Source organism: Patagioenas fasciata, chromosome 1, assembly GCF_037038585.1.
Source record: "Patagioenas fasciata isolate bPatFas1 chromosome 1, bPatFas1.hap1, whole genome shotgun sequence".
NCBI lineage: Eukaryota > Metazoa > Chordata > Aves > Columbiformes > Columbidae > Patagioenas > Patagioenas fasciata.
In genome coordinates, this window is record NC_092520.1 from 93,513,587 (window position 1) to 93,537,722 (window position 24,136).

General features: G+C 41.5%; 2 protein-coding genes across 7 annotated transcripts; one reads left to right on the forward strand and one right to left on the reverse strand.

The window, feature by feature from the left end:
- Positions 1–641: 641 nt before the first annotated feature.
- On the reverse strand, positions 642–12,769 carry SETD4 (SET domain containing 4). 3 transcript variants are annotated; one of them, XM_065862429.2, is made up of 11 exons: positions 12,551–12,769; positions 11,630–11,732; positions 11,120–11,215; positions 10,200–10,237; positions 8,581–8,669; positions 7,352–7,781; positions 6,424–6,598; positions 5,650–5,731; positions 5,193–5,273; positions 4,075–4,198; positions 642–3,198 (listed from the first exon to the last, which is right to left on the reverse strand). In XM_065862429.2, the coding sequence occupies exons 2-11, from the start codon at positions 11,697–11,699 to the stop codon at positions 3,064–3,066; spliced, it is 1,320 nt and encodes a 439-aa protein (XP_065718501.1). In that variant the 5' UTR covers positions 11,700–11,732; positions 12,551–12,769; the 3' UTR covers positions 642–3,063. The 3 variants fall into 3 exon arrangements, 2 of the variants coding, with proteins under 2 accessions (XP_065718501.1, XP_071667011.1); XM_071810910.1 differs by lacking the exon at positions 11,120–11,215; XR_010653391.2 differs by lacking the exons at positions 642–3,198; positions 4,075–4,198 and having other exon boundaries at positions 5,256–5,273; positions 6,360–6,598.
- On the forward strand, positions 12,627–22,252 carry LOC136116239 (carbonyl reductase [NADPH] 1-like). Of its 4 annotated transcripts, none has more exons than XM_065862439.2 (4): positions 12,627–12,754; positions 14,178–14,497; positions 19,221–19,328; positions 21,112–22,252. In XM_065862439.2, the coding sequence occupies exons 2-4, from the start codon at positions 14,212–14,214 to the stop codon at positions 21,546–21,548; spliced, it is 831 nt and encodes a 276-aa protein (XP_065718511.1). In that variant the 5' UTR covers positions 12,627–12,754; positions 14,178–14,211; the 3' UTR covers positions 21,549–22,252. The 4 variants fall into 4 exon arrangements, with proteins under 4 accessions (XP_065718511.1, XP_071667023.1, XP_071667018.1 ...); XM_071810922.1 differs by having other exon boundaries at positions 12,637–12,657; XM_071810917.1 differs by lacking the exon at positions 12,627–12,754 and adding an exon at positions 12,805–12,927.
- Positions 22,253–24,136: the final 1,884 nt, after the last annotated feature.

Below are 24,136 nucleotides of genomic sequence, written 5' to 3' on the forward strand. Positions count from 1 at the left end.
GGAGAGCACTCCCAGTGCAGTTACTTCCTCAGGCACCCTAGCTCTTTGCCCAGCTTAGGATGCCCTGCTTTGCACATAGTTTAGAATTCAAGCTTTTGCTGACTAAGCATATATATACGTAAATATTGAATCACAACCTATGTTATGCTGGTTTATTCCAGTTAAAAATACATTGCCACAGATGTGTGGTACAAAAGCACTAGTTCAAATTTCATAGTTTATTCAGGCAGGATTTTGACATCAAACACACATGATTCTGTTCAGAGCACTTGCTGCAGTGCTTAAGGTAAAGCCGGGGGCTTATTGCTGTGCTTACAGGCAAGAGACAGACAAGCAATTCAGAAATTCAGACTGTCTACTCTCCTGTGCTGTCAGATCCCTTTCCCACACTCCCTCCAGGGAGTATACGAGTTACAGAAGGGGAGCCCATATTCAAACCACTTGGTATAAATATGCAGTCTATAGTGCAGTATTGAAGCAAATAAACTTCCATCAAACTAGTATTCATTTTGCAAGACACATCATACAAAAGTTGTTCTGAAAATAACCATCACTAGAAAAAAAATTTTAAAAGGACAAGAAAAAACATCTTAGCTTCCATATACCAGCTCATTATAAAATTTTAAAATAGGAAACACCTATGTTTTTCGATAATTAAAAAGGTTTTATTAAAAGCAAGTAGGAGGTCAAACAGTTCAGCTCTAATAATTAAAACTGCAGGACATATTCAAAATAAGCTTTCCTCTAGCCCACTACCCTCTTTCCCACAGTGTCCACCAACATCTTAACACAGCAAGCACAGGTCAAGCATATACAATACTTATCATCAATACCCTCCCAGACTTCAAGTATTTTGTGATCAAGAGACTATGTGAGACCAGATTTGTTTGTCTGCCTGGTAACTGCCAACAGCTCTGTCTTCCATGTAGATGTGCTCTGTACGCATGTGGACTTTTGTATCCATACTCCTTAGTAAGAGCCATGGATTTGTTACCACATTCTGTTAGTTTTGAACCTGACTTCTTCAAGCTTCCTTTGAAAGCCTTTACTTCTTGCACTGTGAATGCTTAGTCACCATCCACCTTTTTCATGTCATTCATGATTTCTGCAGACCTTTTTGCAGACCTAAACACAATGAATGGGCAGCAGTCACAGGGTCAGGGTCTCAGCCCTATGATCTCCGCGTTAGCCAGCTTCAGTGGTACAGAAAGATCCTTAAACAAGAGAACTGCCCTCGGTGAGATTAGTATAGGTTGCATTCCCAAATCCAGACAGTCATCTCATCTCAGGAGGTTCTTCAGAATGGGACTGATCAGAATATAAAATATGGTGCCAAGTGACTTGCAGGGCTTAAAACGAGGTTAGGCAAATCCGAAATTAAGTTGGCCCAAAGGATGTAATTAATGTGCTCCAGAAAGCAGTTTGGTTCCTCTCCTAATTTATTCACCCAGCCCTCTGCTCTGAAATGTAACCACACACTGTCAATCTCTCCATATGAACAATACAGAAAGCCTGAGAGTATAAAAGAGTCTCAGTGCATTAGGGTAAACAACATAGAAAATAGCTTAGTTTCAGGATTTCCTAATCCTAGGGAAAGATTATGAAGATGGCATCTCAAAACCAAGAACTTTGGTTTTGGGAAACTGAGTAACAGTGTACAGTTACTCTTTTCAGTTCCTCCAGTCTTTTGAATCAAAACCAACGTATCCTTCTAGAAGTAAAGGCCCTTCTCCAGATACTAAGACCTTTCCTGTTCCAAACAGACCAATGAAGAAAAAAAAAAACAAACAAAACTAACACACAAAACCCCCAACAACAACAAATAACAAACAAAACAAAACAAACAAAAAAACCCACACAAAACCTGGAATCCTAGAATCCAAGCAAGTTTACACAATAACATTCTTGTTTACAAGGTATCAAAGAAAGTCTGAAAGAGCATTTGAGCTTGAATACTTCACAGTTTTCACTTGTTGCATTTTTCCCTTTGAATTACATCATTAGGTAGAATGCCTCTTACTGCTGGATACAATTTAATTTATTTCAAAAATAGAGAAGTCTTGTAGAAAAGGAACCAATATATTTATCTAAAAAAAACACTCTTTAAAAATACAGTTATTAAAAATGCTACAAATAGCAATGAAAAAAATCTATGCAATGTGATTACTCACAAAATGGAAAACAATCACAACACAACCACAATTATAAATTAAGTTTATACAGCATAAATAAGAGTCCTGCCCTGAAAGATCCTTTGAAGAAGCCTCTCTTTTCTCTAAATGACATAAGGAGCTAAAGCTCTCCACTTAAGTAGAACTAATACTGAAAGGCAGCTCATGAGACTATCCCCTTGCAGACAGGACACGAAGATTTCTCAACATAATCACCAGAACTTGAATGGAAACAATGAATTGCCTGGGTGGTCTTCCAAACTAGAAACAGGAGCTCAGTGATACATTCTTTCAGTTCTCATTCCCAGCAGGAGGAGTCAGAGCACAAACTAGAGAGTCTGAAGAGAGCAAAGAAGGGAAATTGACGCTTCCCTAAGTTCCAGAAATACCTGGGCTGAAACTGCAAAGGGAATTATTTGGAGTTGGTCACAACTGGACTGATTTGTGCTCTAGGAATGAATAGGCACTACATGAACTGCAAGTCTTGGGGACATGTACAGATCTCAGGGAAAAAGGATGAGTATAGGGCAAATATAAGCTGCTCTGTCCTCTTCCTCTCTGTCAAGCGCCAAAGCTCAAATACATGCTGAGAAGTATCTGCTCGACCCTATGATCCACACTTTAGCCACATGGGCAGCTGTAAAGTCTCAGACTGCTGGAGCCCACAATCCTAGGGCTGCTCAAATCACCCCAGAAGCTGTTTTGCTCACAGCTAAAGAAGTTCAGCAAATAACAAAATAAGACTTTGTGTCCTCTGTGACCCTGTAAACAAAACTAGGCATATTCTGCTGACTTTTTACATTATTCTTTGCTGCTCAGGCCCCTTAAAACAGTTGAGCAAGGGACACCCATGGTAAATGATCTCCAATCAGCCACAGCTGTCACAGGTGAATCAAGTTGTTGCCATATTCAAGTTGCAAAGAATCTCAGCTGATTTTTCCAATATCTTCAGATCTTCCAAGCGTAGTGCTTCTACCAAAGCCAGGTGTTTTTTGAGGTTCTCATTGTTCCTTTTCAACTGGGAAATCTGAAGTTTATATAAATGGGATGAAATTACTAAAAAATTAGATTATTTAATATAGGACATGAATATAAAATTTGCAGAAAGCTTATTTGTGGTAGGGATTCCATTAACTATGTCAAAATAGTATTTTTTTTTTTTATTTTACACATGAGAAACAAACTAAAAGGGAAAACAATCATCACATGGATAGGAAGCAGATCAAAAACAAAGACAGGAAGGGAAGGGAAATATTTACCTGATATCAGGCTCCTAAGTCCATACTATCCTCAAGCTATTGCTCAATGCCATATTCTTCTCATACTCTGTGCATATATGTGTTTCCTTTGCAAAAGTGTGGTTTTAATAGCCCTTTTCCATTATAGCTATCCAACTCGACACTAAGCACATATTCCTTTGCCCAAATTCAAAAAGGAAGGAGAGATTGTTTTCCTAAGACCACAGACCTCCCTCACAGGAGACTGGTTGACATGGGTAGTTCATTTGGCTTGACTGGCATTAATAAACACAGCCTTCATTTTCTGCAACAAGGCACTCGTGGCAGGTCTGCAAGATCTCATGTGCCCACTTCACGCAAGCCTGCATTTTCTTTTAAGAGGTAACCTCAATAAACACATTGATATTGTAGGGAAAGAAAGGTTAAATACTTTTCACATGTTTACAGGGTTTCATACAAGCTTTGTAACATGGTTCCTTTATTTGCTCCAGCCACAAATTCTGCTGAGCAATTCAGTGCTGTCAGTCACTCTGGAAACAAATCCTACATCACCCCAATGCAGTCATTTTCCTCTGTCACTCTTCTCACCCCAGAAAATTACACTGCTGTACATTTATGCTAGAAGAGAAAGGAATCTGTGCTATCTTGTTCTTCAGTCAAATTACCTGGAGAAGGACATGCTGCGTCTCCTCTATTAAAAAATGGCATATTTTTGCTGTCATATTCAAAGCCTGCTGTTCATTTCTGGCTGAAATTACATCACCAAGTAGCGTTCTCCTCCAGCAAGTACTAGAACCAAAATGTTTGAACAACACACAATCATTTGTTGTATTCCCCAGCTGAATGATAAACATAAGGTTACGCTAAGAATAACATCGCTGGCACAAGGCAAGTAAGGTTAACATACATGAAGATGGCACACAGCATTCAGATATGAGACTGAGAAGGCAAGCAAAAAGAAAGAGAGATGTAACGGTCTGCAGTAGTGGTCCCAGTCCTCTGCCCCTACCCTTTGAGCCAAAACCACAGTCTGCACTTAGACTAGCTTCTGGTCTTTACTGCTCTGTCATGCTGCCACCAACTTCAGCAGCACCAGTGAGGATTAAAAGCTGTTCACTCAGAACTTATTAGCATGGCTTCTGCTAAACCTCACATCACCTGTGCTTTAAACCAGTATCATGAGGATTTATTTTCAGTTCTTATAAATAAACTCATGCCACTCAGCAATGAATCTTCAAAGCGTAAGCAGCTTTGAACATGAGAGAACTTCTTTTTTAATTTATTATTTCAAGCAAAGCCCAGGTAACCATTTTCTATTAATACTGCTTGAGGTAGATTTGCCATTTGGAACAAACGATCAAACCTGCACTGCCAGTCACTGGAAATGAATTTCAGCGACTAACTTGGCCCTGGAATTTCAGAAGCAGCCTGTGGAACACATGTGTCAAAGAAAGCAAGCAAGGTCAATAGCACTTAAAATCCTACCATACCAACAGGAAAAGGTCTGGACTCTGAACCTTTAAGTAGTATCTGATTCTCAAAACAGAAAGGGACAACAATGGGGTCTTGTATTTAATACAAGAAAACAAAAGACCAAAACAGCACACAATGACTTTACGTTATATGGTGATCTCTGTTCTTTTCATTTCTCACCTGAAGTCAATGAGATAGACACAGGAGATGCAAAACAATTATCCCAGTATCTCACATACAGTCAGCAAAGAGCAAATAAAGGAAAATGGCACATGCACATTGTCTAAATGTTCAGAATACTGAAACTTACAATTCATCTGCTCCAAGACTTAACACCTTGAGGGCTGTGAGGAGTCTCCATGATGGTCCATCCCATCCAAAGGTCAGATTTCTAAAAAGTCAGAAGTGATGAGATGCAGAAAGTACAGGTGATTTTTACAACCTGATCGCTTTCTTCCTGACAAGTGTCAACAAGGGAAGATCTGCTCTTCAGAATTAGAGGACTCCTTGACTCCCCTTACTCTGCTGTTATTCACAAACAGGTTTCAAGGTACAGCCTGTCACCTATCTCAAGCTTTGATATTGGTGTTTACCTCTTCTATTTTCTCTCACAAAAAGCAAGGAGAACAGTTTGTTTTGTTTTGGCTTGCCTTTTTTTTTTTTTTTTTTTAAAAAGTATGCTGGATTTTGATACCAGAAGCAAAATTTGACTCTCAGAAAAATGGAAAAGAAAGCCCACACAGAAAGAAAAAACTCCTGATACCTACTCTAACAGATCATGATCCTTTAGAATGGAAACTTTTGCATTTCTCTGCTTGTCCAGTGGTGGAAAATATTTGAGGAGAGTAGCTGCATTAAAAAGAAAAAAAAAATAATCACAGATATTTAAATAAATGCTATGTAGAAAAAAAACAGAGTCTTCAATTCTGAAATGACATTTCAACTGTATTTTTCAAGTAGCTACAGGACAAAGATCATAACCTGTTACATCTTGGTGAACTTTAACATAATCAAATATGTATCTACTTCTCAAAAGCTAACAGCAATCTCCAGGATTGTATTCTTATAATGGAAATCCTGGATCAAACTGAAGTTACGAGCCACTCTCAGCAGCTTCAGTTTGTGGGGATTAGGACTTCAATCCTGAAGTCAATGGAACGATCTAAGACATCCAGTTGCAATCTCTACATATAAGCTGCTAAGAATCGCAATTTTACAAGTGGAAAAGTTACCAAAGAACACTAGCAATTTTAAAACCCCAGTCCTCAAATTCTATGCAGTTCAAAGTGGTATCAAACCCTATTCCACTTCTTGAAAATAAAAAGAAATATTTTGATGGTACTAAAAAAAATCATAATGCCTTAATATGCATTGTACATGTTGTACATATATGTATACGCGTGTGCATGAACTTCTTCACTATCTTTTAGTTATCCCCTTTTACCGACATCTCCTGTTGAATACAAACAGTACTAACATGCTCAGATGCTCTGTTCTCCACTATTGTGCTTTTCAATTTCAAGATAATCCATAAATCCAACCTGATGAGACATAAACACTGCTGTGAGGGTTATCCATGGCAACAAATCCATATTCTAGTAGCAGTCGCTGATTATCATGAGGCCCATAGCAGATAAATACTTCTTCATATTTTCTGCACAATGAATTTGTCTGAATTTCATAACTTCTTGTCTGGTCATTAAATGCAGCCTTTATCTTCAAGAAGTTAAGGAAAAAGGTTTTACTCTCGGCAGGAAGACACAATGAAAAAACAATCAGAATGTTAAAATCCAATGGTACTGAACACTTCTCTAGTACTGGAAGAGAACCGATAGTGTAACAGATGCCTGAAACAGCAACCCATTAGCATGAAGAAACAAACATATATCAAAATCTTAGTCCACAGGATGTGCCACCCACTGCTTAGACTTATTACAGAGGCCCCAAATCTGCAAATAGCAATGGCTTCATACAGAGCTGGCCACTTCTGTGCTATCTTTTGGCACATAGTCCCTGATATAAGGTGGAACTGCTCTATACACTTTCCTGAGGCTGCTCAGAAGCTTCAGCCAGAGGTGAAGTAACACAGGGACCATGTAGCTTGTGACTCAGGGGCTGAGCCTTACGGAAGAGAGGAGTAGGGTTATATTTACAAGTGGCTCTTCCCAATAGCTACTCCAGATGCAAACCTCACCCAGGTATTGTGGGCTCTCCCTGTAGCTTTGCTTTGCTACAGAAACTGAAACATCTCATTCACCTTTATTCAACTGCCTTGGGCTGAATAACAAGCTCCAAGGTATCTATGAACCATGAGTACTCAGCCTGCACATGTCCTCAATAGGTATTTTTCCCACTATAAGGTGTCTCACTGACCTCCAAGCACTCTTAATCTATCATATGAATGCATATTGTATGGAGATAGTACATTTACAAATAAAGAAATTAAGTGATCTATTTTTAGTTTCTTACCTGAACATTTGGACTGTGGTTTAGCAAATCTAAATACGGTGCCAATGCATAAACATCTGGCTCAAGAGAAAAACATTTCCTCTGTGAATGTTTCATGTATATTGTCCTGGTATTAATAGTGCACCAGGCCCACTCCAGAGCACTGTAGTTAAAAATAGTTTCTGTGTTCTCAGCAAACAAAGGTTGCAGGGAAGAGAAAAAAGCCTTGGAAGACATGTACAATTCATGGACCATCGTTCTCTGATCCTGAGCCTTCTTTCGTAAAGGTTCAGGAAGAAGGCTTACTACATCGTGCTCCAAACAAACAGGGCAAGAGTATGTCTTGGGTAAAACATCAAGATATGGCTTCCACACAGATTTCTCACCAGCATGCTTCTCTGCTATTAAAAATGTGCACAGTGCTGTCAAAGGAGATACAGGAGGCTTCCATCTATTAGAAAATAAAAATACCAACACAGCAGATACACAGAGGTGAGATGGGAAATGGATGCAGCACTATTTTATCTCTTCTAGTTCTTTCAAATGTTATAAATAGCTTCTATTTTAAACTTCTTTGTAGTTCATCTCCAAATTCTTTTGATGATTCCAAAAGGGCTATAAAAACCGGTTTGAAGTAAGAGTTTCAGGCCCACCTCTTGTTTTTGTTTTGTTGGGCTTTTTGGAGTTTTTTTGTGTTGTGAGTTTTTGGGGGTCTTGGGGGTTTTTTTTGGTTGGTGTTTGTTTTTGGTTTTTATTGGTTTTTTTTTGTTGTTTTTGCTGTTGCTGTTGTTGTTGAGGGTTTGGTTTTTTTTTGGGGGGGGGAAGGTGTGGTGCAGGGTTTAGGACACATAACAAGTACTCAACATCCAGCATACGTCTTTGGTCTGAATTTTCTGAAAGGTCATTTTTCATGTGACTTATTTGCAACTCTATTTTATCCTTCTCCTCCTACTGAAGCATATTCACAAATTCCCAAGAACCCATTCATAACTGGCATTTAGGTCAAAGCTGACTCTAGAAGCAGGTCAAGTTCAAGTATGTACCATCCCTCCAATACTGCCTACCAAAAAGGGTATGCTCTGTGTTCAAAACTTATCTGAGCATTTCACATGCATGAAAGTCCACAAGAAATACTCACACAAGTTCAGATATGCAGTTTAAGGCCCTACTACCATTTAAGATGATTAATCTACTAATGAGCAACACACAGTAAAGGCCAGCTTGCCCATGAAGTGTCACTTTTCACTTACTTCATAATGTACTCTCCCAAGCAGCTACTAAGGACAGTGCCTGTGGTGAGTAAGCATTTCTCAGGCAAAGAAATAATCAGATCCCCTGCCTTTGAGGGAAGAAAAAAAAAACACATCAGACACAAAGGATAGTAAAGGTCAAGTGTAAATGACTCATCTACTATGTGATTTCTGAACAGGGAGACATCCCCCAGAGAACAGAAATGTCAGAAAGCAAACAGATGTGATGTTGAACTTGACAGAAACTGGCATGGTTTTAAGACAGTCACAGTCCAGGAAAGGATGTTTGCAGTCAGTAGCAACTGCCATCTGGAGAAAGTTAGCTTTTCATAGAAAGTTCAGTGCCTGACTACTCACTTTCTTTGGACTGAAATATATTTTAGATTAAATTCCACAAATAGCTCAATTTCTATCAACATAGTAGTATGGGGTAGGGATATTTTGGGTCGTGTCTATCCTGACTTTGCCAAGTTATTGAATGCGTAAATTAGCTTTCATGCCTGGCTTGAGCCAGATGTGTCCACACCTGTAGGGAGATGGTACAAATCAAGTCAATACTATCCCCTTCCCATTCCTCTCCTGTGTTCCCTATCTTGCCCAAGCCCACTTGATTCCAGCTCTCATTTCACTTAATGCAGACTCCCAGCACTGTGGACAACCTGGGCCTCTGGCTTCAACTGCTGGCTCTAACCCTGAGCCAGCATGAGAACATACACTGACTGTTCTCTACTCCTGACTTCCACGCTGCATCTCCTTCCTACCTCTTGCTGTACTCTCCATTTTGCAAAAGGTTCTGGGTCTGATTCCCCATTATTTGATATATTACTCTCGTATCAGCTAGGAAACTTCTCCAACAAGCCTATTTTCTGAGACACTTTTCAGTCAGAGTTCAGTCTTTCTGCGCCACTATCTGAAGGGCACGGTATTTTTTCTATCATTCCCCTTTTCCGCCAGGAACGTCTGAGAAATTATGTTTCCCTGAGCTGGCCTACCAACAAAGAAGAGGGCTATCAAAGTGAGGTTAAAGCTGTGATTTCACATTACGGCTAAGATAATCTAAAGCCTAACGCTGCTTAAAGCCCCATCACTTTCCCTCACTCCCCTGCCCGATACACCATTCCTCCCTTTGTACCAGCACTGGTCTGACCAAGGTGGGAGATTTCAAGGAACAAAGCTATCAAGGCTAATAGTTTTTTTGAAGAGAGCATTTTCTGTTGGTTTAGCTTCCTGATGCAACTTACCACACAAGCGGGGAAAACTGTTACAGTCAGTGCAAAGGAACCTGTGGGAGCCTGTGGCTGAGGGAGAAGGCATACAAGAGGGAAGGGGCCTGCTCCTTCTGGTTTCAGCCACTGTCTGCCTTAAACTGAAACATGCGACAACATACTAAGTCTCTGTAAATGAGCACAGGAATGTCTTCATCCAACAAGCCCTCAGGGTACACAGGACATCATCCTACACATATGCCAACACTGCAAATTCTGGTATTGGCACAGAAACTACATTCACAAGAGGGACTGTGAAAACCTTGTCTGGAATTTTAAGCTTTGCTGGTTGCAAAAGTCATTACATCTCAAAAGAACCTGAGGAGCTCTCCCATTAGAATCCACATTACTAACCTGCAGAGCTTTTGTTGTCATCAGTCCTCTTCCTGTATCTGAAGCAGGAACAAAGAAGATGCTTAAATACGTGTATATATGTAAAATACAGGAGACAATAAGCTGCAATAACTTAAGAGACCAGCAAGAAAAAGCTCTAAAAAACATATATTATCTCTTACAATTCATGAAAGCCAATTATGGATTGTTCCAGATATATACCTCTTTTCTTTGGTCTCTAATTCTCTTTTTATTTCTCAGGACACTGTGAAAGCCCTTTCCCTGCATCCCTGCAACACTTGCTGTCCAGTTCTAGCAATTATTCAACTTCTTTTTCACAATTTTTTCTTTAAAAAAATCATTCATCACTGGCTGCTGTTCTTGATTTCAGAGTTTTAACTAAACTTTAGAATGTCTATACACAGTATTTTTCTCTGATTCGTCCTATCCTCTCTACTCTCTCTTTAATATTGCAAAAGTTTTGAAATATAATCTACTTAAAGAGAAAAAATTCACTAGATCTGCTGAACTTGCATGGGAAAGAAAAGATGAAGAAATAATAACAAGTTTAGGTTCCACTACTGGAAACACTTCAAAAGATACTACTTTCTTGTTTAAAATTGCGCTACTAACATTTAAAATCTCAGTTTCTACAAGGAATTCAGCATAGGTGTGCATGTTTTGCAGTATACCAGAGTATTCTCATACAAAAGCTTTACAGGAGATCATCTTTGTATAAGAAACAGTTTACACCACTTCAAACCTCCACGTCTACTTCCTTGTTAAATGACATTTACCTGCATTTGCCACAAGTCCTTACAAGACTAACAGTAACTGGCTTTTTTCCCTGATGCCAGTGAGGTGTGTGATTTTAAAGCAGGAATCTAACATTCTTAGAAGAATCAGAAATTTGTACCACTGATCAATAATTAAAACATTACCCCAGAACTTGGCTGGCCTTAAATGATTGTCTTCAAATCCTCTGTCTTTTAGCCACTTCCTAAGTTTAATGTATTCCAGCTTGTGACTGCAGTTGACTAAAAATAAAAAGGAAGAGATTAATGCTATAAAATAGCACTCTGTTGGAAACTAAAGGAAATTGAAAAATTTTACTATATAGTCAGAAAAACTGTATTTTGGACATCTTAGTATAGCTTAATGGAATAGCAAGAAAGGCTCCCCTCAAACTAGCTTACTAATTTCTGTGCCTCTGGGTGCCGGGAGCTCTCAGAACTCTAAGAGTTATTCAGCATATTTAGCTAGAAAACAGAGCTCACAATATTCACCACACTCTACTTAGGATTGTAAACTAATGCTAGAATATTTGCGTAGGAAAAGCTAACATTTATGAATGCTGTTTGAAAAGGTGTTAGTCAAATATACACCATAGAATGACACCTTGGCAAGCAATTGGCTATTTTATTATTTATCAGTACTTTCAGGGGTAGTACCTCCATCCATAAAACTCTGCAAGTGTTTTCTTCTTCTCTTCCGACTTGTCCGACCCCTGCTTTTCTTCATGTTAAATAACAGATTTTGCCTTATTTAGACAACCTAAATAAGAATTAAAAAAAAAAAAAAAAAACAACTTCAAAATGTTTTATCATTGAATGTCCTGAGTTGGAAGGGACCCACAAGGATCCTCAAGTCCAACTCCTGTCCCTGCACAGGACAACCCCACAGTTCACACCGTGTGTCTGAGGGCTTGTCCAGTCTCTTCTTGAACACTGTCAGGCTTGGGGCCGTGACACCTCCCTGGGGAGCCTGTTCCAGTGCTCCACCTCCCTCTGGGGGAAGAACCTTTTCCTCATGTCCAACCTGAACCTCCCCTGGCACATCTTCCTGACATTCCCTCGGGTTCTGTCACTGGTCCCTTTCAAATACTGCATGTTTCTTTCACCTCAGTAAGAGAAACCAGAATACTACTTGCTTAACAAGCTGCCTCTTTAAAGTTTAGAAAATGTCCTATAAGCCAGCCCCTAAATGAGGGCGGGTGAGGGCAAAGGGGAGAGGGCAGATGTGAAGCTTTTACCTTCAAACACCACCTTGGCCACGGCCACGACCCCACAAAGCTCTGGCGCTTCCCCGCCACATGGTCGGGCCGCTCCCCTCCCCCCGCTTCCTGATCTGGCAGGCAAAACCCCGAGTCGCCCGAGAGAAACGAGCGTTGCTTGCGGACCCTCCATGCCCCTCGCGTGTGAGTGAGGGGGAGAGTCGAGCGTGTGGCGAGAAACTCCAACCCACCGCCCAGGTCCCCCCACAGCAACTCCGGCTCCCGATACCCTCCCGGGCTAGAATCGCGACGGAGGAAAGGGCAAAAGTGGACACAGGGCCCGACGCCCATCACAGCCCCCCACCCGCTTCTGGCCCACCTGCCGGAGAGAACACAGAGACCGCCAGCCCCTCATCGCCGTTTGCCCCAGCCCGCCCGCCCCGCCCCTCCGGCCGCGGGAGGCGGGTCCTTCCGGCGCCATCTTAGGTGCGTTCGGCTGTGCCGTTCGGTGGGTGGCTGTCTCGTTCTTTCTTCATCACCGCGCAGCCCTGAGGGGCCAGGGGAAAAGCACGCAGTGCTGGAGGTGGGTGAGGGAGCTCTGGCCGCTCCTCCGGGCTGCCCATGTCCCGCAGCTCTTCGCTGCGTTCAGCCGGCCGGGATCGTCCCGCCGGGAGTTACCCGAGCGTCGGGGTCCGTCGTGGCCCGCGGGCTTGCTTTGCGTTCTCGCTAGGAAGGAAAAGCTGCCCCGAGGAGGTGGTAAGGGGTAAAATGTGGCCGTTCGCAGCGAGGTGGGATTTCGATGGTGAAGCGGGAGGGCGGCGCCTGGTCTCGGGGCTGTCTGTCAGTAGCTGGGCAGGCTCTTAGGAGCCGGTTTTCATCCTTGCTAGATATCTGCTCGTGGTTAATTGCAAGCTAATTTAGAAGAGAAATAGCAATTAAATCGAAAGTGAACAAAACCGGCGTTTAAAAGTCGCTTTTACGGGGGAAATACAGCTTCTTTATACCTGCTGTGTCTGATGAAAACAGCGAGCAGACTTTGTGGCTACAGCTGTTAAACTGAAGAAGCATTGTCTGTAGTTGATCTGTGGCCCGCTGTGTCTCTCTGAAAACGCTAGAATTGGTTCTGCGCGGCACTTAAAGATCAAGCCACTCCTCCCCCTTTTTTGAGCCCGGGTTTGTCGGCTTTGAGTGCATCAGTGCCTGAACTGCCCCAGCTGAACATCCTCAAAAGAAGCAAGCGGTGTTCCTGTGAGGTGTGTGTGCAGAAGAACTCATTCCCATCCAAAGTTAACTTAGTACTGAAGATTAGTTTTGTTGGTGTGTTTTTCACAGAATCACTGAGGTTGGGCTTTTTTCAAAGCATTAACACCAAACGTGTATTTCTTTGCTAATGTTACCAAAACAGTAACCAAGAAAACTCTTCAAAGGTAGTGACAGTTTACAGAGCCAGCATTGGTTTATTGCAGCGCTGGGGATTTTTTTCTCTTAATATGCACATCAAGGATCAGAAGCACACTTGTTATATATACTACAACAATGAATATTCTTTCAGTTTCTGAGAAGTACATTATACTCGTGCAATTTCTGAGAGGTGGCTAATGCACTCAACTCCCTCCCCCACAGAGTGAATCTTGCCATCGAACTCTGTTAAGTCGCACTTTTCTTTAAGTGATCTAAACATTGCTGTGCAACAAGCAGAACCCTAAATTACTCATTGGTGACAGAGGTCCCATCTATCTCCAAGAAGTCTAAGGTATATATTAATCTATTATAGTAGCACACAAGATGTATGGTACTGATATTGAGAAGCTCAGAGCTGCTTTAACAAGATTATTCAAGCCTTAGGTATCATTAAGCTACTTTAGTAAATTAAGGTTAGTATGCACTCTAGTGTAGTTCAAAGTGGAATTCTGAATAGGACTTCAAAGAAAAAAACACTTTAATCCATTTTCAGTTAGATGTCTTTGTCCATCCAAGTGTGAAATTTTCTTCTTTGCCATTTGCAGTTGCTGTCACTTTGGCATACATTGAGAGAGGACGATGTCCAACACACCAGTGGCTGTGGTGACTGGGTCTAACAAAGGGATCGGATTTGCAATTGTGCGGGCTCTATGCAAGCAGTTCCCTGGGGACGTGTACGTGACAGCTCGAGACACTGGCCGTGGCCAGGAAGCAGTGGCAAAACTCCAGGAGGAGGGGCTGCGTGCTCTCTTCCATCAGCTGGATATTGATGATCTGCAGAGCATTAGAGCTCTCCGCGACTTCCTCAAGGAGAAATATGGAGGACTGAATGTGCTGGTTAACAACGCAGGGATTGCTTTCAAAGGTAGGGATCAGAATGTCTGGGATAGTCATATGTGCCACAAAACTATGTGGGAAAGGATAGTAGCTTCTTATACAGGACTTGTGTCTCAATGGCATGCTACTTCTTTGGCTGGGTGTCAAGGTTTGATTGCAGGGTGACAATAAACCGTGGCAGATGCTTTGTTAACCCCCTCTCCCCTGAGTCCCCCTTTAGCCCCCCCCTCCCCTCTAAGTACAGCCAATTTGAAAGCAAAGAAGGACAGAGAGAAAGAGTTGGAAAAAAAATAAAAATGTTTTACTAATGCTACTAATAAAATAGAGAAAATAATACGAAATATACAAAAACAATCTTGAAAGTCCCAGCAAAGATCAGCACTGTTCCAGCAGCAGCAGAGCCTGCACTCAAAAGTCCTGGACTGGACTCTGCAGCAAACGGGAACTGGATTCAGTCTGTCACTGGGCCTCAGTTTGCAGGGATGACTCACAAGGTTCTCCCCAGATGCCAGCCATAGTCAAAGAAGAGGAAAAAGGGACAAGATCCTCATGATCTCCCATTTTATATGAAATATCATGTGAAAGGGATAGGAATACTTAGTTGGTCAGTTTTAGTCACCTGTTCAGTTCGCCCCTCTCAAGGGAAGTGCATCTTTATCAGCAACCTTGCATTCCATTGCTATGTCTACCAAAACACTTATCTAACTTCAGAAAAGTGCAGTTGCTAAAAAGACTTTAGCTGAAAGGAAAATTCACTGAAAGAGAAACTTGTTTTTAACAAAACCAGGACACTGGGAAAGCTGCCTGCCTTCCTCAGCATGGCGAGAGGGCAATGTGAAATGGCTCTTCCTCTAGCATCTGTTGAGCTGTGTGTGTAAAGATGTTTTCCTGGAGTATTGTATTTTCGTCATATACAGAACAAGGAAGTACTTTAGGCAAACAGTGCATGTGAGCAGAGTTGGGTTTATTGCTTCAGTGCCTGTGAGTTTTACCAGGCCCATGGGAGCCAGTAATCTGTGTGAATATTAGCTATGCTCCTAGTTCACGTAAATCTTTCTGTGCTGAGCAAGAATTTAACCCTTTCTTCCTCTAGTGTCCCAGGAGGGCAGGGGAAGCAAGGAACACAACAGTTGTAAGGTAGAAAAATGTGTTCTTTGTGCAGGTGTTCATAAAAACAGGTTGAATCATATTAGCTCCAGAGATAGCAAATCACAGGCTTGAATGTACTACTAGTTGATTACCCTGCCAGTACAAACTTGTTCTTTCCACACTTTCTGGAATTTTTAAGCTCTTTACCTGGTCTCCAGTTAGGACATGTTGCTGTTCAAGCACAGTGCTGTGCTGAGTCATCTGCTCACAACATGAGTTAAGAAGGCCTGTCTAGACAGGATGGGTTAAACCTCACCTGCTGCTGAAGTTGGAGCTTCCCACAAAGTGAGAGCACAGCAATGATGTTCTGAAGTCCAGTCACTGTACATTTTGTATGGTACCTTGCAGGAAGATTGCTTGTTTTTAGGAGCAGTCAACATGGCTTCACAAAGGGGAAGTTGTGCTTGACCAAACTCATAGCCTTTTATGAGGACATAACCAGATGGATAAATGGTGGCAAAGCAGTGCATGTGGTCTGTCTTGACTTGAGTAAAGCATTTGACACAGTCTCCCACAGCATCCTCACTGCTAAACTGAGGAAGTGTGGACAGGATGATCAGGTAGTGAGGCGGACTGTGAACTGGCTGAAGGAAAGAAGCCAGAGAGTTGCGGTCAGTGGGGCAGAGCCTAGTTGGTGGCCTGTATCTAGTGGAGTGCCTCAAAGTCGATACCGCAACCAGTAGTATTCAATGTATTCATCAATGACTTGGATGAGGGACTGAGTGCACTGTCAGAAAGTTTGCGGCTGACATGAAGCTGGGAGGAGTGGCTGACACGCCAGAAGGCTGTGCTGCCATCCAGCGAGGCCTGGACAGGCTGGAGAGTTGGACAGGGAAAAATTTAATGCAATATAACAAGGGCAAGCGTAGAGTCTTGCATCTGGGCAGGAACAACCCCAGGTTCCAGTATAAGTTGGGGAATGACCTGCTGGAGAACAGTGTAGGGGAAAGGGACCTGGGGGTCCTGGTGGACAGCAGGATGACCATGAGCCAGCACTGTGCCCTTGTGGCCAGGAAGGCCAATGGCATCCTGGGGTGTATTAGAAGGGATGTGGTTAGTAGGTCAAGATAGGTTCTCCTCCCCTTCTACTCTGCCCTGGTGAGACCATATCTGAAATATTGTGTCCAGTTCTGGGCCCCTCAGTTCAAGAAGGACAGGGAACTGCTGGAGAGAGTCCAGCGCAGAGCCATGAGGATGATTAAGGGAGTGGAGCATCTCCCATGTGAGGAAAGACTGAGCAAGCTGGGTCTCTTTAGTCTGGAGGAGACTGAGGGGTGACCTTATTAATGTTTATAAATATGTAAAGGGTGAGTGTCACGAGGATGGAGCCAGGCTTTTCTCAGTGACAACCAATGATAGGACAAGGGGCAATGGGTACAAACTGAAACACAGGAGATTCCACTTAAATATGAGAAGAAACTTCTCAGTGAGGGTGACAGAACATTGGAACAGGCTGCCCAGGGGAGTTGTGGAGTCTCCTTGTCTGGAGGCATTCAAAACCTGCCTGGATACCTTCCTGTGTAACCTTATTTAGGTATTCCTGCTCTGGTAGGGGGTTTAGACTAGGTGATCTTTCGAGGTCCCTTCCAATCCCTAACGTTCTGTGATTCTGTGAAGATCAGCTTAATAGGCGGCAATGTCATAGAGGAGCCAGTTGTAACTGTAGTTGAGTAAGTATTTAGCACAGAGGCTAGAGGGTTTAATACCTGTGTAAGAACTTACTGTGATGCTTACCTCCTATTTTTCTTTAATTCTTGCTTCTGAGATTGATGTTTTAACCCAAGGTTTGTTCTTACCTTGCCAGGTTTCTGGTAGCATCACAAAATTTATGTTTTCTTTTCTTTGTTGTAGTATTGTTTGTTATTGTTGTCTGTCAATGGTTAGATTTACCATGAAATTTAATTTATTGTTCAGTTTTTGTGCTGCACTACAGATAGTCCAGCAACATCCTTAGTCCAGCAAAAACTGTTCATGTATGAAGTGACAATATGCCCATGCATTGCCTTCTGGATGAGTTTCTGTCAAAACAGTGGTTCTAGTAATGCTTGTTGAATCAAGGGAGTGTGTATCTGTCAGATGTTACAGGTAACATATCTTGTTAGCCAAATGGGTGGGTTTAGGAGTATAGCAAAGCTTTGCCGTTGCAAGGTGGGTATTGAAGCAGAGGTTCAGAGTTGTGTAGGTTTTTAGTTTCTTCTCCTGCTGTTATAACTCATGCAATAAAAAGGTCATGATCTGGTTTTGTGTCTTGGATTTAAATGCAGGTGATGTGCAAAACTTGATCCCATTAGTGCCCATTGCTTGAGAGTATATACAAATCAGTCATTATAGCTGTGTTTTGAAATAAAAATACAACTATATTAAATACGAAGTGACCTGTTAATGCTTCTTTCTTGAGTTTACATAGATCTGGGCTATGGAGACAAGTGAAGACCTGCCTAATCTCTGTAGGTGGCCTTCATCACTTCAGAGATGGAGCTTGCAGCAAAAGAGGAGAAATGTTACTTGAACTCTTACTTCCCCCTCAACGTGGAGGACACTTAGCATATGGCTCACTGCTGAGCCAAATTTTCAGGTGATGGCACATCCTACCCCACTTTTGGTGGTGGCAAGCCGTCAATTCTGTCTGATGAAATCATACCTATATGGTGCAGTTCCATGGTCTGCTTATGCTTACCTAAGTCAGCTCCCTTTCCTAGCTGCTAATTCCCACTCTTGTGCTAGCAATGATGTCAGTTCAGGGGATGATTTATGACACAAGTATTTATCAGTGTTGGGGTTTTCTGTTTGTTTGTTCGTTTGTTTTCAGACTGTACCACATCTTACCCCTGCATTCCTTATAAAAGCTTTTACAATGTTGGTTGCAATTTGCACTGCTCTGACTTCAAGTTCCAGCTAAGAACCCAAGACAAGACCACATAAGAGTCAGGACATAGAAGGGGCTGTCTGCCATGTTCTTGGGTGTTAATACCGTGGTGGTAGTCTTAACTTTCGCACCTTCAGGGGCAGCATCCTAGATTCGTGATCTTACCCTCTGATTTCCCGTCTGCCCCCTCCTTGGTATGTCAGGATGATGGCGAAGTGCTGTGCTATGCATTTGAAAGGAGAGGGTACCTCAAAGTTTAATTGCATGTGGTAGTGGCAGCCCACACTCTGAGCACCAGGTGTAAATACAGACAGGTCAGTGGGTGGGCTGGGCAGCACACCATATGAGAGCAGTCTGTCCTTGTTTCTTCCATATAAAAGGCAGAAAGAAAAATGACCTGTGGGTGGGCAAATGACTCTGCAGGGTGATACAACTGACTCTCTGGGGAAAAACTAAAACCTTTAGCTAAGAAGAGGTAAAAACATAATTACCTCATTATTAATATAATGTTGCAGAGCTGGGTCTTTTCATGCATAAGAAAGTGAAAGTGATGTTGCTTTTTTTTCCTTATGTATTTTAATTGATCATATGCTCATTTCCTAACTATTAAAAAAAAGGGGGTGGATTAGGATAAACTTGGGTTTTGCTAGCTTGCTAACTTCCTTTCAAACCATAATAATATTCTGATTTTTTTTTTTTCCTCACCTCCCACCTCACTACCACATCTTATGAAAAGTTAAAGACACAACTCCGTTTGCAGTCCAAGCAGAGGTTACCCTGAAGACAAACTTTTTTGGAACCAGGAATGTTTGCAATGAATTGTTGCCTCTTGTGAAGCCTTATGGTAAGTATAACATAAAAAGTAGAGAAATAATTTTGTATGAATTTGGCTTCTTATTAAACGGGAAAATCATTTCCTGTCTCAGAAGCACGCTGCCCCATAGCGAGAGTGTACCTTGCTGTACTGTAGAGAACAGCTGTTTTTTCTTGACCTACAGAACATCTCTGCCATGTATATTTAAATCTACTTTCAAGCCTGTTGCATTCTTCTGTTATGGACTGAAGTGGAATTCTCATGGTGCCCTCAAGAAAACATGAAGAACCTACCTGTGTTCTAGTCATGATATCTGCATATGTAAATTGTTATTGTTTCAGAAAGGACCTTTTGATGATACAATTATTATAAGAAAGTACCTAGAAACAGTTTTTCAACTGAGTTTGATGTGACATGCCTGTTCTTGCTACTGCTGAAGAAGGCTTCTCAATAGGTTGTTGATCTGTCTCTGTCTAGATCACAGCCTTTGCTGTATTTGCAATATCTAGTGATGTGGTTATAAATGGTGCTTGAAGATGTACATTCAGTTACTGTGATTTGGTGATGTTAGGAGGAACTGGAAGAAAACGCTTTACCAAAAATTATGAATAGGATGGGCCGGGGTCAAAGAAGATAGATGTGTCAATAATAAAGAGGTGTTAGCAACGTGCAAGTAGTCTGTACTCATTGGATGACTATCCTGCACAGAATGCTCCTGTTCTGGAAACCTGAAGCACTGAAAGTGCCCTGGAATGCTACTGGCATACCACAGATTATTTGGAAGGAGTGTATTTTGATCCAATACCCACACCAAATCTAAGGGTAGGGTTTCTTTATATATACAAGTCTTTTCAAGACTCGTGATCACTAAAGGTTTTAATGAAAATCTGGAGAAGTTCTTGCTGCCATAAATGAAATTTAGTTTATATTAACATTTAAATATATCTAGGTTTTTAAGAGAAAAGGAGTAGATAAGAGAGAAGTTGGGGAGGAAGGAAAGGACAGAGTAAATGAATTTTGGAGGCCAACAGTGGGCAGAGAATAAACAGTGCTGAAATTGAAGTTTAGTTGTCTTGTGCTGAGGCTGAATGACAAATGTGTGGCTAAAGTTTTTAACACAAAGGATTAATTTCTGTGGCTTTTAAGATGTAAATCCTCACATTTATTCCCTAGTTTGTTGCCTGGATGGCTGTGATCTAGCAAGAAAGAGGGAAACACTGTAACATGATTTTGGGGAGGAGGAGTGAATTACTGACTCAGCTCTCTCATTCCTCTGTACTGAAGTGCTGGGAGAAAATAGCTTACTGCAGTTTTGCATCCTGGAATTGTCTTCAGGTATTCTGTAAAGAAGCTGATGATCTCAGCACATTAATAACTAGATTGCTTGTCTTGAATTCAGTGATATTCTGGCTTTTGAGGTGCACTCTTACAGCACTTTACTTGAGCTGTTGCAGAACTGAGAATGTTTTCCACCAAACTTTGAGAGTAAAGTCTGGCTTCCGTTACTGAGAAAACCACTTACTACTATGAATATGCCTACAGATTGTAACAGGCCATTTCCTGAAAGTATACGTGAAGTTTGATAGAGAGCTTTTGCAGGTTCACACCTTAAATTACTCTCTGTAATTGAATTCCCTAGAAACACTTGACATTGAGTTAACTGTGATATTGCAGAAGCTCTGCAAAATAGCCTACACAAGATATTTTACAGGTGTTTACCTAAGTAGTGTATACATAACAATAGAGCAAGCGCACTTCAGTGTCTGGACTTTAGTGTGTGTAAAAGTAATCGGTCTTTCTTCTTTTTTAACAGGTAGAGTGGTGAATGTCTCTAGTTTGGTGATTAACTCAGCTCTGAAAGGCTGCAGCCAAGAACTACAGCAAAAGTTTCACAGTGACACAATCACTGAGGATGAGTTAGTGAAACTCATGACCAAATTTGTGGAAGACACCAAGAAAAATGTGCATGAGAAAGAGGGTTGGCCAAATACTGCCTATGGGGTATCCAAAATTGGCGTCACAGTCTTGTCCAAGATTCAGGCCCGGATGCTAAATGAAAAAAGAAAAGGTGACCACATCCTTCTTAATTCCTGCTGTCCTGGATGGGTGAGAACAGACATGGCAGGTCTTGACGCCCCTAAATCACCAGATGAAGGGGCTGAGACCCCAGTTTATTTGGCCCTTTTACCTTCTGATGCTGATGGTCCTCATGGCCAGCATCTTAGTGACAAAACTGTTCAAACTTGGTGAGCTTATGTATGTGGGCCCATGCAAGTGGTAATATGACTGTGGATTATCCTGTGCCCTGGCAGGGGACATTTACTCATAGCAGTCTCATCCAGTCCACAGCAGCAGGGTCCTTAATTATTAAAAAGAGGGTTACAGTTATGGTACTCCTGGGATTAGGTCTACAGAAGGGTACGCTTCCCAACACTGTCCGGTGGCCTGCTCACAGCATTAACTGGGTACCCTGAAATCTGATTATGGATGTTCCAGCCCAGATGATACAGCTCATTTGGTGTTGCCCTAATGTGGGGGGGGTCTGACCTTGTTTAACCTGAATTTACTCTTAATTAAATCATTGCCAGGCCTTTTCCCACTCCTCCAAGACAGATCTCTAACATGGAGGTGGGATGAGGAAACAGATGCCTTATGCTTTCTCAACGCAATAGATTTATTTCTAGGGACCCCTCATCAGTACAAAATGGAATTAATTAAAAATAGCAGTGACATACTATTAAAATAAAAAGTTAATCAGTTGGCTTAATTCATATGTATGTCAATAAATGATTACTTATTAATCTGTATTCATGCAAGTGGCTTACTCTGGTACTGAAAATTTGTAATGTTTGAAAATACACTTTCATTTTCTGTAGCTAAATTTGTAGCTGGAATGTATGGTGTTTGGACAATATAAAGATAAAATAAACTACAGAATTGATATTGTTCCTCAGGACTTCCAGTTCATGTGTTGCATACACAGAAGTTTCCGTATTAAAAACATGGATTAAAGTGTTTTCCATGTAGTAGAGAAAAACTCAAGATGTTAAAATAGTATTGCAAATAGGACTGAAGTAGATAATTATCATGGTAAACCAAAACAAGTCATCCAAGCAAAACCACAAGTAGAGGAAGCAATGACAGAAGAGCACCAAACTTGTTTTCCCACTTTAAATGCTGGTTACTACATTTCAAATGCTTAATCTTGAAAGGTGGCTGGAGCACTTTCAAGCTGTCAAGATGAGACTATGTGGCAGCAAAGGCAGCCTGGGAGTAGGGCAGAGTACCTGGGATTTCCCCGAACTGTGGGCTCGGGCAGGAGTGAGGTGGGGCTTGGTCAGCCGCAGGGTATAACCCTGCAGATCTTTCTCCACTCTGTCCTGCCAGCCAGCACAAAAGCCATGGTGGTGGCTTGAGGGCCCTGCCCCATTTTTCCCACGGGGAGGCTGCTCTCCTCTTTCTCTTGCTGTGAGAAGCTGAAGGAGCTGGAAACAATTGCCTGTAAACCTGTCATTTGTAGTGACAAATCAGTAATGGGCATGTTAATTCTTAATCGGGAGTGAACAAGACAATGCCAAAGTGGCTTAGCCGACTGGGTTTTACATTGGCTCCCGCTGGTACAGTCTGTGTTCAGAGGAGCCTTGGATCAAAAGACATTTGATATAAACAATATGTGTGGTTTTAGTAGTCACTTATCAGCACAGAACAAAGGTGTGATTATTAGTTAGTTTTTTAAGGATACAGTAGCTATTGTTTTTATGAAGATCGAACTATTGCCAAATAGTCATGCCCCAGAGCTTGTTAAAGAGAAAGATGAGTGCTGCCCCAAAAGTTCTCATGGTAATCTATACTCAATGAAGGAAAAAAAAAATCTCTGAGATCTTTAGTTTAACGGCGACAGATTAGTTACAAAGTGCCTGTGTAAAGTTTTTTATACACTTTATGTACTATCTGCAGACTGCCTGCAGTATGTAAGCTCCAAAAGCCATCCAGTTGATGTAGTAATTTGACAATCATTCTGATGTGCAACAGAAAGAACCATGGTTTGTACATGCTCTTATAGTTGTGTTAATAGCATCTCAGCAAAATAAAACATGACAGTTCTGATTTGGTAGTTTGTGCACAACTTTAACAGACGTAGTTCAGCAGTAGAGAATCATAACTTGTTCTTTATACTTGACATGCTGCTTGAGTCATTAACTTTCAGAAGTTGCATGCCCTTCTGTTTGGCACATACAAACTTTCCAAACAAATCTTGACCCAGCTTTCGTATGGTTTGTGCAAAGACCAGGCTGTAAGAGTCCTAGGTACCCTTACCATATCTGGATAGTATTTGTTAAATACAAATTAGTTTCTAACTATCTCTTCTAGTCTATAAAGATCCTTCTTAAGTCTAACTCAGATCTGTTTTATTGCCTTTTTTTTTTTCCATTCAGGCCAAATAAATTATAAGTTTGAAAGTTTCACAAAAGATGTACTTCAAATTCTTATATCAAGCCCTTTCACAGTGCTTGGTCTTTGCTAAACCTACACCTTGTTTCAGCATAAGCAAGCAAAGTGGAAGATGATGGGTAAGTGTTCATCTTCAGAAATGTCATTTCTCATGCTGAAATTTATTATAATACAGACAGTTTCCTCTGATATGAACAGAGGACAGATCTTTCCACAACCTTTGCAGCTGTGGTGCCATACTCAAGGAAAGAGAATCAGCTGTGTCAATGTAACCTCAGCTGCAGGAGGTAGAAACAAGAGGCAGAAAATGCTGGCTGTTCACAGGACCAGTCAGAGTCAGGAAGGAGCTTATGCAGGAGAAGGACATTCCCCCGTGACAGTGGCAG

Bases quoted from the DNA above. Each gene is read 5' to 3' on its own strand.
- SETD4 (XM_065862429.2), bottom strand. From the start codon at position 11,699: ATGAAGAAAAGCAGGGGTCGGACAAGTCGGAAGAGAAGAAGAAAACAC. The intron at 8,670-10,199 runs GTTAGTAATGTG...CTTCCCTCAAAG, and splicing joins TGACAACAAAAGCTCTGCAG to GCAGGGGATCTGATTATTTC. The intron at 4,199-5,192 runs GTAAGTTTCAGT...TTTTGGTTCTAG, and splicing joins AGTCTTGGAGCAGATGAATT to TACTTGCTGGAGGAGAACGC.
- LOC136116239 (XM_065862439.2), top strand. From the start codon at position 14,212: ATGTCCAACACACCAGTGGCTGTGGTGACTGGGTCTAACAAAGGGATC. The intron at 14,498-19,220 runs GTAGGGATCAGA...TCTTATGAAAAG, and splicing joins CGCAGGGATTGCTTTCAAAG to TTAAAGACACAACTCCGTTT. The intron at 19,329-21,111 runs GTAAGTATAACA...CTTTTTTAACAG, and splicing joins GCCTCTTGTGAAGCCTTATG to GTAGAGTGGTGAATGTCTCT.